At 30.3% G+C, this 11,623-nt stretch overlaps 1 protein-coding gene across 2 annotated transcripts; it reads right to left on the bottom strand.

Annotated features, from left to right (window-relative positions):
* Positions 1–1,265: 1,265 nt before the first annotated feature.
* Positions 1,266–10,057, bottom strand: LOC107170738 (uncharacterized). 2 transcript variants are annotated; one of them, XM_089227608.1, is made up of 5 exons: positions 9,755–10,057; positions 3,452–4,382; positions 2,879–3,011; positions 2,327–2,412; positions 1,266–2,032 (listed from the first exon to the last, which is right to left on the bottom strand). In XM_089227608.1, exons 1-5 carry the CDS (start codon positions 9,923–9,925, stop codon positions 1,968–1,970), a joined length of 1,386 nt encoding a protein of 461 aa, XP_089083734.1. In that variant the 5' UTR covers positions 9,926–10,057; the 3' UTR covers positions 1,266–1,967. The 2 variants fall into 2 exon arrangements, with proteins under 2 accessions (XP_089083734.1, XP_089083733.1); XM_089227607.1 differs by having other exon boundaries at positions 1,271–2,036; positions 9,755–10,051.
* Positions 10,058–11,623: the final 1,566 nt, after the last annotated feature.

Below are 11,623 nucleotides of genomic sequence, written 5' to 3'. Positions count from 1 at the left end.
AAAATTGTTTAATAATATTTTTTTGGACCTCATGAGCTGAGCCAAAATAAGACTTTTGTCAAATACACTGAACAATAGAAAGCTTTTTGGGATACTAGTGAACTAAGTTCTTACCATTATGTAAAGAGTGAAAGTAAAGCTTAATGGTTTTTCGTAGTACAAATCAAGGTTAAGTTAAAAAAAGGATAAAATAAATAATATATTTTTTCCTTTAAAAATCCATTGATTTACTTATTAAATTTCATATTGTCATTAAGTTAAAATAATGTCATTTATTGGTTATAATTACAATTTATCGCATTATCGCAAAACATTATACAATATGCATTTGTTCATTTTTATAATCCGAGATTGACTGTCCTTAAAACGTTTTAAAAATTATAATCACATAATTTATACGAATATTATAAACATGTTATTTTCAAGTTGAGCATAGTATTTTCTAACACCAGTTTTCATTAAATATGATGTGGTGGTAGTTACTTATTTTTTATTTTTATTATACCTATTATTTTTTCTACTATGTTTCTACCACAAGGTAAGAGTATTATTAACTGTTAAGGGGCCCAATTAAGATGTATTATTTTTATTTTATTCATTTACTAAAAAATCTAAAAAATCTTAACAAATTTAAAAATGCTCTTAATTTGCTTCAAAATTAAATTTCTATACGGTCCAGCTTGTTATGCAAATCTTATTTAAAAATCCAAATGTAAATTCTTCTTCTAATATCTATCATAAATAAACATTTTTTTATTTGAGTATTTGAACTTAATTGAGAATTGTTAAATGTCAGTGCATATTTATATACCTAACCATACCTAATCTACTTTTGTTTATTCGAAAATAGAAAATAGAATTTAACATGTATATTAATACATATAATGATATAAATTGATATACCCTAAGATTTATCAAACAGTTTTGATTGGAAGATAAATTAAATTGCATGACTGTGAATCGAAAGTAATAATAATTAATATTATTTATTTATCTTATATTAATTTATAGGTAATACATGCAATATAACATTATGCATAAAAATAACTCCTGACCTGTAACAAGACCATATTATTATTTGTATGCAAAACGTTTTATACGTAGGTAGTTTAAAGTTTAAATTTTGTTACAAGTATTAGTAACTATTATTCATGAATAATTGTATAGAATAAAGTAAGTACCTAAGTATAAAATATTATATTAAGATTATGTATTTTTATCAAATATATTCATAAGTCCAAGTTGTAGATAAATTAAAATATTTTATAAGAATTTATTGAACGATGAAATATTTAAACGGATCTTAAGTATTATAGTTGTATTTATCTTTGGATTAGTAAATCAGCTTTAAAAATAAAAACACTTAGTGTATTATATTCGAAGGCCACTGAAACGATTTATACATTTTCTCTATGACTTTTGTTGTGCGACCAGCGCTCACAAGGCCTACTTAAGAATGGATATAGATTTGCTGATACAGTGATGTATCAGTAAATATATATATATATATATATATATATATATATGTATATGTATGTGTTTAATAACATATAATTTTAAAATTCAATTTTATTTGCATCCTTTTGTATGAAACATATCTACGTGATATCGGTAATATTTTTGCATTTATGCGTATTGTGTATTTTTAATAATACACTGTGCCCCAGAGAAGTGCTTGCATATAATTGAACGACTTTTTTTTTTAAATTGATTGTCTCAAAGTAATAAAAAAATCAATGCATAGAATAATTATATTATACTTATTTTTTCTTATCAAATGTATTGCCCAAACAATTTCATATTTGGATCAAATACTGAATTCTTATAATAAATGAAATATCTATTTTTTCTTCTTAAAAACTATACAGACTTAAATAAATTACAACTATTTTTGTATTAATTAAGAGTAACGTAGTTAATATTGTTCAAGTCTTGAGTTTTGTATTATTGTGTTTTTGATATATCTGCTATATTTTTTGATTCCGACGAATATTCATATTCAAATAGTTTTCTGTCTTCATTGTTTTCTTCTCTGTCTAAATTAATATTACATATTTGTGGAAAAATCATAATAAGTATTCCATACATTTAAAATCATAGGCGCCCGGAGAGAGAGTAAGCTGTGGTAATTCCCACCTTGGATTTTCATAATTCTATTTTTAAATTGAGAAAATGCAAAGAAAATTTAATAATTTACACATTGTATTATTATATTAATAATTTAAAAATGTTTTCTAAAATCTTATCATTGACCCGATAAAAAAAATCCTGCTGGCGCCTATGTTTAAAATAACATAATTTTTGGAAAATGATCCGATGTTGTTACCTTGTAATGGTATGTGAGTTGTCAAATGAATTATTGGTTTATGACCATGTTGACCATCTTGTTCTTCATGCTTAACATGTTTAGAGCTATACAAAAAATAATAAACTTGGTTTTTATTTAGATTTTGAAATTCAATGCTATAATTTCATTATAATCATAATTATTTATCATGTTAATTGTAATAGTGAACAGAGATAACAAAAAAAAAAATAAAAAAAAATTTGATTAGTTTTATGTCAAAAACAAAGGTATGATTAAGTCTGATAAATAATTGATTTTTACTGGTATATACACTTCCTACCGAATACAATGTAAAAACTATTATTTTTATAAAAATTGAGTAGAAAAAAATAAATACCCTATGACATTTCCAGTTTTAGTTCGAAAATATATATAATCAAAAGGTTCCCAACTTCTTAACTTCTACTCGTATGTATAGGCACTGAATTATATTATACAATTGCAATAACCATTTTTTCTACAGTTTTTGAACTTTTTTTGTTTTTCATTATTGTTTTGAATATTATTAATGTGGAATTATTCTACACTTACACTCTACGGCCACCTTCACTGAATTTTGGATATAAGTTCAATCGAAACAATAATTTATCTGAATCTGAGTGTTGAAGATTGTTTTTTAACGAAGTAATCATCTCAGAATGACTTTCTTCTTCATCTTCCTCAGCTAAATAAAATCAATATAAAATATTAATACATTTAAAACCATTATATTTAATGGTTAAGTGTCAATTAATAAATAAATGATTTATTTGTTCTGAAATGATGAATTTAACTAATTTTTCTCATAAATTTTAAAATTATTAGTTTGATACAATTTATACATTAATATTTATAGACATTTTTATATTCTAGACAAAATACCAAATAGTAGAAAACAAGATGTCCTAGAACTTTGAAGCAATAATTAATATAAATTGTAATACATTTAATTAAATGTTTTATTATTTTTTTTATTATTTTACATAGTTAAAGTGTAAATTATTATAAGAAAATAATGAATCCAAGAGGTGAAATTGTACTTGACTATATTTTAAATAATGTTGCCTGCAAAACTAAAAAATAAATATACAATTTTGTTTAATAAGTTAATTTTAAATTACTAACCTTGTTCATTTTCATGCTCATTATCCGATAGAGGATATATGTCTAACATAACGCTTATTGGCTTTTTGTTTCTTTTATTTTTAATTATTTTTTGTTTTGGAGAATCTGGTACAGGATAACCATTGTTAAAAGGTGGACGGAATATTACGTCAGTATGTGTCGGTGTACCAGCTGAACCTTCTTGTAGCGTAAGGTCTAAAGGTATGTTACTCTCGAAATCCATCGAATATCGGGCATCGAGGTCAGGTGGCTTCATAAAGTCATCCGGGAACGATGTAATAGGTGGCGTTAAAAATACCGGTGGACCAAATTTGTTGCGGAATCTCCTCAAATTGACACTTGGCATATTTCCATCTGGAAGGAATCTATTGACTTCTTCCGCCGGTCGGATAGGATAGTACCGATGATGATGGTTGGATTCTTGTGCTATCATGTATTCTGGAATGTTTGCCTTATGAGGGTTCCCAGTCACGTACTTCATAACGTCCAGGATGCTCTTTGGCGGGAACGGCGCTCGATAAGCTGCCAATTGTGGAAAATCTGATCTCCGATTGAACCCATACATACCATCGGTATATTCGAGCTTACTATTTTTATTTAAATTATTTCTCCAATAATTAGAATCGTAAGATAAATATGCCGGCTGTTTTGGTGCCAGCTGTGGATACAAACGCATGTGCCTACCACTGTTTCCTAATTCACCGTCATCAATCCTCTTGGCAATAACTTCGTCGTCCGCCGAAGCACGTGTCGTGTGATTGTTGACATTTTGCATACCGAGAACTGTGGTTAGAAGCCCGTCTGTTGAACGGTTAACCATTTGAGTTGTCACTGTATTTTTTTCTTTTATATATTTTGCGTAACTCACAATTGGCCCAGTAAACGCACTTTGAGTGGTTGGAGTTGTATAATCATAAAACGAAAAGTACAGCTAAAAGAAACATTTATTATGTTAATTTATTTACTTTGTATTGATTTAAAAATGAAATAGTTGAATATCTTCTAAATATATAAAAGAATTTGTCCTCCGGAGGGATCATCGTAGAACCTAAACCACAGGGTAGATCTGCTTGAAATTTTCAGGGTGGATTAATATTATAATTTTACCGTGCTTTAAGAAAGGATTTTAGGAAAATCAACTCCTAAAGATAAAACTGAGTGGTTGTAAGTATACAATAGTGACGCCATCTATCAAGAAATATCTAATATTATTAATATTATATTTATTTATTTATATTATTAAATTATTATTAATTAGAGGTTGTCATTGGCAATATAATATGGGCATAAGATATTATTTATTATTCAGTTATTTTTTTAACTTTCATTTATAAAAAATGCAATCTATTAAAGAAATTAATGTGAATGGAATTTTGGCATCTCAAATAGTTGTACAAATTATCGGTGATGGTACATACCTTTTCGGTTCAATTTCCTTTAATTTATATAAGACTCAAGAAAGATGCTATAGGAGATCCGAAATACAATTGTTGCGTATATCTCTGATAATTGGAATATCTTTGTTAGTATGTCTTACAATTCATATGGTGACAACTTTTCCACTGCTGAGGATTATGTTTGTGATATGGAAAATCCTACTATCTACGGTGGTTACTGCGAATTACTAAGTCGAACACGACTATAATTATTTATAACACTAATAACTCATTATCTATTTTACTGTTTAATGCTAATGGTCTAAAAATCATATTAATGAGCTCCAGACTGTATTATTTGACAAGCGCATAGATAACGCTTTAATCTCAGAAACTCATTTTACCAAATATTCTCACATTTCCATACCGGGTTATTACTTACTTAAATCTAACCACCCTCATAGTACAGCGCATAGCGGGGCAGCTATACTTATTAAAACTAACTTAATACTCTATCTTATCACCAACTTCTCTCAAGATCATATTCAACCCCGTGCTATCTCAATCAAACTTAATAATATTCCTATTGTTATTTCAGCAGTTTACAGTCCTCCCAAGCAACTTATATAACAGACACTAATCTCACCGAATATTTTGACACATTTCCTAACAACTTTATTGGTAGTGGCGACTTTAATGCTAAGCACCAGAGTTGGGGCTGCCGAGTTCCAAACCTACGCGTCAAGCTACTTCATAGTTTTACCAATGTTAAAAAATTCCAAATACTCGCACCACCTGATCCTACATACTGGCCAACATCGCGCAAGAAAAGACCTGCTATTCTGGATATCTTTGTCTCCAAAATTCCGAGTAATTTATACTGTGCTGTAAACAATATCTTAGACTTTAATTAAGATCACTCATCTGTAATAATAAATATCGATGCGACACCTCAAATATATTCAGTAAGTCACTCTCTTTTCTCACAATAAACTAATCGTTATATATTCCATAATTATTGCCCAAAACGTTAATCTTTCAATAAAGTTAAAAACTGAGCGTGATATTTACGAAGCAATCAATAACTTATCCAAACTTATCCATTCAGCTGCCTCCTTATCCAATACCTTAACCAACTCCAAGCACTCAATGCAGAAGCAGACTCTTCTTCTTGAAGAGATACGCTCTAGTAGAGGAAAAACGTAGATCCAAAGCAGTTTATCAATGCACGCGATTATCGTCACTCAAAAGCGTTTATAATAAATTAGCCGACTCCCTAAAAAAAACTAGCTAAAAACAAAGCGGATTCACTTGTACTAAAGCTAACCAATCTTTCATATTTTAACGGTAGCTTGTGGAAAACAACTAAAAACTTACTTAGTCTTAAAACTCTTCTACCCCTTTAAAGAAACTTGACTATACACTTGTTTCTTCTTATACTAATAAAGCCTAAGTTCTTAAGCACATCTTCAGGAAACCTTCCAACCATATCATAATATATTCATTCCTCAATGTGTTGACGAGGTAAATGCTGCTTTAGACCTTCCCTCAACCTCCAATCATATTGAAAAATATTTCACGCCCAACGAAATCAAACAGGCTATCCAAAAGTACTCCTTAAAAAAATCGCCGGACTATGACCTAATAACAGCAGAAGTAGCAAGATGCCTCCCCAAAAAATCAATAGTATTGATATCATATATATTTAATGCAAGTCTAAGACTCTCGTACTTCCAATCCTTTTGAAATTCTCAAAAATTGTACTATTTCCTAAACCTAATAAACCCTTGGACGACCCATCCTCTTACAGGCCAATAAGTCTCTTGCCTTTTTATCAAAAAATTTATAAAAACTTATTCTTAAACGAATGACTCTATATATTGTCAGGAACAATATTCTGCCGAACACTCAATTCGGATTTAGATCCTCACATAGTACCATTCATCAATCCCACAGGATTGTGGATGCAATATCGCTCTCGTTGGAAAAAATCTTTTCTATACCCGTGTCTTACTTAATGTATCCCAAGCGTTCGACAGAGTTTGGCATGACGGATTACTGTTCAAACTCAAAAGTTTTCTTCCCGTTCCGTTCTTTCTCCTAATTAAATTTTACTTAACCAAATCGACACTTCCAAGTACATTATCGCTCTGCATACTCAGAAATAACCAAAATCAATGTTGCCGTCCCACCAGTGGGGCATTCTATCTCCAACTCTATTCAACATCTATGTCGCTGATTAGCCCACTACGCCCCATGGTGGCTGATTATGCTGACGATAAAGTCATTTTGTCAATTGGTGAAAATCAGGTAACCGCCTCATCAAATCTACGACTTTATCTCAACCTAATGACTAACTGGTAGGATAAATGGCGTATAAAAATAAACCAAAACAAATTGAGTCACACTGCATTTACTCTCAAAAAGGGCGTATGTCCAACTGTTACATTGAACAACATCCCAATTCCCACATCGGATATAATAAAATACCGGGGACTCAATCTCGACAAACGACCAACATGGAAAAATCATATACGAACCAAAAAACTGACTCAACGCCCGTATGCGCATGCTCAGCCCTCTAATATTGAGAAATAATAACAACAATATAAAAGTCAAACTTCTAATTTACAAATCTCTCTTGAAACCTATTTGGATTTATGGCATACAGCTCTGGGGTTCAACAAAAAAATCCAACACCAATAAAATCCAAGTATTCCAAAATCTAGGTTTTCGACGACTCTCCAATGCATCACCCTACGTCTCAAACCTAATATTATAAAACGATTTTCACATGAAAGCCATCAATGAAATAGCTCAATTCTTTTGCTCGCGCTTCCGCATGCGACTTCTATCCCATTAAAATCCTCTTATTAAATACCTTTCCTCTCTAACTCTCCCAGGAAATCCTAGGTGTAGGCTAAAAAGGAAATGGTGTACATACAATTTCAACTATCAATAATTAAAAAACAAATATATACATATATATATATACATATATATATATATAAATAAATAATAATTCATGCTAAGTGTGGGCAGTGGGTGGCTTCTTAATCCAATTTATCACGTCCTGTCTTCTCTTAGCACATAAGCTTATTGTACATATTTGTATAGATTGTTTATTTCTAACAAAAAAAAAGTATAAATATTGTCTAAATGTTATACAATTTTACAATCTCATCTTGACTTTTTAAAGGTATTCCGTAATTCCCATTTCATACACACACACACACACACTTTCGTTTTCGCTATACGTATTTTACATTATATGATAAAATAATACTTGTTGAATTGTGGTGTAATTAACGCGATACAATCTGAATTAATAGGTATATTATTCTGTTTCCCGTCTACAAAGTGAAAAATAAATTCGGTGTTGCGTACATTAGTGTACATTGGTATATTATATTGATATATATGTGAGATAACGAACTGTAATTATTTTATTCTTAATTTAAAGTTTTGATTTTGATTTTGGTTTTCTAAAATTAATGAAAAAAAACCATACGCTTTCGCGGTGAAAACAAGAGTGCGTGTCCGACAAATTATTCATACAAACTAAATAAAATAAAAATACTGTAAACTCTAAATGTGGTTTGACATAATTACCACCGAAAGTATCTGATTAAAATTATCATATCCACACGGTTTCGTTGACTATAATGTTCACGGCTCGATTAGTACGCACTATTCGTATAATTACTTTTAAACGTATCAAAAACCTTTTGTGAATTTATAACTGTTCGCTGATAAACAAGGTGTATTAATTCACAGTGTAAGACATACAATAACGTACCATATTATTTTTGAAATCATCATTATTTTAAAGCAGCTCTTTTTTGAACGTTCTTAATAATCTTAAGTGCTTAATAAAGAAAAAGACTAAATTATGATATAATTATAATAAATTTATATTTATATTTTTTTTATTCTTTACTGTATAATGTGTTATTGGTATTTTCGGCTTAAAACAAACTGTAAACTAATGCAAATTTGTATCTTCTAATTGGTTTAATCGATATGATGAGATTCAATACTCATATTCACATTATGTAGGTATTTAATATTTTAATCACTATATAATAAATAGTTTATGAGAAATATGATTTTATTATATTTTATTACGCTCAATGAGTTTAATTACATCAGATGAATAATCAATAGTTGTGTTTTTGAATATTCATTACAGTCCCAATTTTTAGCGTTTAAAGGTTCATATTCCTTTGCGTGAATTTATTGAATATATTTATTTATTTTTTGTATTTGATAAAGACTCATAACGCTATAAAATGGTAGTTGAATACGATTGAAACTCTCTAAAATCACACTACGGAATACAAACGAGAAACTATAAATACAAGACGCGATTTTAAACGATCACGTATATGACGTGTACGTGATTCAATATGGCGTTATGTAAAGGGCGAAGATAAATGTCTACTGGGATTATAACTAAACCAAAATCACGAAAAGTTTCAAAACTATCGCTGTGAATTACATAGGTACAATAAGTAAGATAACAAAGGTTTGGACCGATGAGAAGGATTAATCGACTAAACATTATATAACTGTATATTTGGTGTCTGCACTTTTCGGCCAAAGTGTTAAATGACAAGAAAAATTATAATTTCGCCACCCCAATAACTAAGTGGCATTTTCATTATTTTTAACGTTCTGATATTATTAAATTCTTAAAAACTAAAATTCAATAATTACTAATATTTTATGTACTTTTTACATAAATCTGTTTGAATAATGTAGTGTCTAATTAATGATAAGGGTGATTGCATGAAATATTCGAATAATTCTTCGAATTATTATCATTTAAAATACATATCGATATGGCATGCCCGTTATATACTTACCTACGTCTTATATTATGAGTGTCGATTATATATATATGTAGGATTGTTGAATTGCTTACCACTACCGCGGAAGCAGCGATCAGGGATAGTACCAGGAGACATCCGGTGGCCTTATCAGTGCCGCGAAGACGTTTCCCGTCAGACGGCTCCTTGTAGATACCAAACTCGGATGCTTCGATGGTGGATTTCCTGTCGGGTGGCCATTTGGCCTCCAGCTTGAACGCGTCCATTCGATCGGTGGGCACGTGTTTTATAAGTTGCTTTTGATTGTCGATGACATGAGCGCGCTGCACAACTCACGCCGACAGATGACAGCGACTGGAAAACTGTGTCTTATCCGGCGAAATTCACTGACTAACACGCTCATTCGCTAGCCGCTCTGTTAATTTTCCCCACCGCACTGTAGAGCTCACCTGCACACACACTTGCTCAGTGTACCACGTCGCTGTCTTCTTCGTCTTTTTACTACTCCCTTTCTCCACCACTACGACATTGTTAACTTAAAGTAATAAGTTACCAATATGTGCACTTGGTATACCTACCTCTGCCAGTTGTCACCAAAGAGGTAGTTATATGTAGTGATATATTATACTGTCGTGTGGTTAAATGTTTAAATACTTAGGGCAAAAGATTTCTAGGAATATCCATCCATCAATATAGTTTTATTATGGGTCTTTAACCTAGGTCCAAAATGCCTTAATTCAAGTCCGACGAATACATTATAAGCATATCATGTAATTTTTATTACAATTTTAATGATTTAATATATTTTTTTTCATTAAAACTGTGACCCGTGAGATTTTTAAACAATAATTAGCAGCCACTACTTAAAACTTAAAAGTGATGAAGATATCCTCGGTTACACATACATTAGATCGTCTGATTAACAAATCAAAACATATTATAGGTAGATAAGTGGATTCCAACTTTGTATAAATTATTTATCTACATATGTGTTGAATTTATATTATTTTTCACTCCATTTAATATTTTGTCCTTGTTTAATTATATAAAATTTTAGTAATTATGATAATAACTACTTGAACACTAATAATAAAACTATTCACACATTTAATGATATAATATTATATTATTATATCTTCACATAATGAGGACCATCTATTTATTTGTTAAAAAAAACAGTCAGTCACTACCAAAAACATGGTAACCACGCCACAGTAGTTAGTGCTTAGTGGCCAGCAGCGGCGTATTTAAGAATTGTTATAGGGAGGAGATGACCCATTGAATATCACACATAAAAGTGACATATAAAAATATTAAACACGATTTAGTGTCTAGTTATATATATATAGGTAAATTCTTTAAAAATAGAAAAAAAGACCAAGGGGGGATCAACCCCCCAAATTCCCCCACGTAAATACGCCGCTGGTAGCCAGTAGGTAACATATATTATTATGCTGTTGATGGGTGACTTGAGCCGAGCAATGATCACCACATGGTAGGTACATAAAAAATTGAAAACAATATGTGAAGGTACAGTAAATTTATTTGACATTACAATCGTTAGTCTATAGAATAACTATAGTCTAAGTACTCTAAGTTTGTAAATAACTTTGCATACATTTTGGATTTTAGGTGGTAGGTATATGTGACTATTAAAACTATCGAAACTAATACCCCCTTTGAAGCTTATGAGTACAATCTATTTAGTACAAAACTATCACGGTTTTAGGGGTAGCTTGATTTGTGGAGATATGATCGACAATAAAATAATATTCAAGTGTCGTAAGACAGTTTAATATTATGTTATTCAGAATTTAGACTTATTGCTTGAGAAATTGTTTACCTACAAAGATGAAATGATAATCACACCACAATTGTCGCTGTCATAGAACATGTGCGCCTCGACCGTAACGAGCCACATATCAGAATGTCGGATGATATGATTTATTGAATTGCATACAAAT

The sequence above is a fragment of the Diuraphis noxia genome, unplaced genomic scaffold (assembly GCF_037042655.1).
Source record: "Diuraphis noxia isolate RWA-SAM2 unplaced genomic scaffold, SU_Dnox_SAM2 contig0004, whole genome shotgun sequence".
NCBI lineage: Eukaryota > Metazoa > Arthropoda > Insecta > Hemiptera > Aphididae > Diuraphis > Diuraphis noxia.
Note: the sequence above shows the minus strand (reverse complement) of the source record. Positions and strands in the feature narration are given on the sequence as shown.

What these genes read in the sequence shown, in the direction of transcription:
- LOC107170738 (XM_089227607.1), bottom strand. Translation starts at nt 9,925, where the DNA reads ATGGACGCGTTCAAGCTGGAGGCCAAATGGCCACCCGACAGGAAATCC. An exon ending in TCGCTGCTTCCGCGGTAGTG is followed by an intron (nt 4,383 to 9,754) that starts GTAAGCAATTCA and finishes TGTTTCTTTTAG; the next exon opens with CTGTACTTTTCGTTTTATGA. An exon ending in AACTCACATACCATTACAAG is followed by an intron (nt 2,037 to 2,326) that starts GTAACAACATCG and finishes ATATTAATTTAG; the next exon opens with ACAGAGAAGAAAACAATGAA.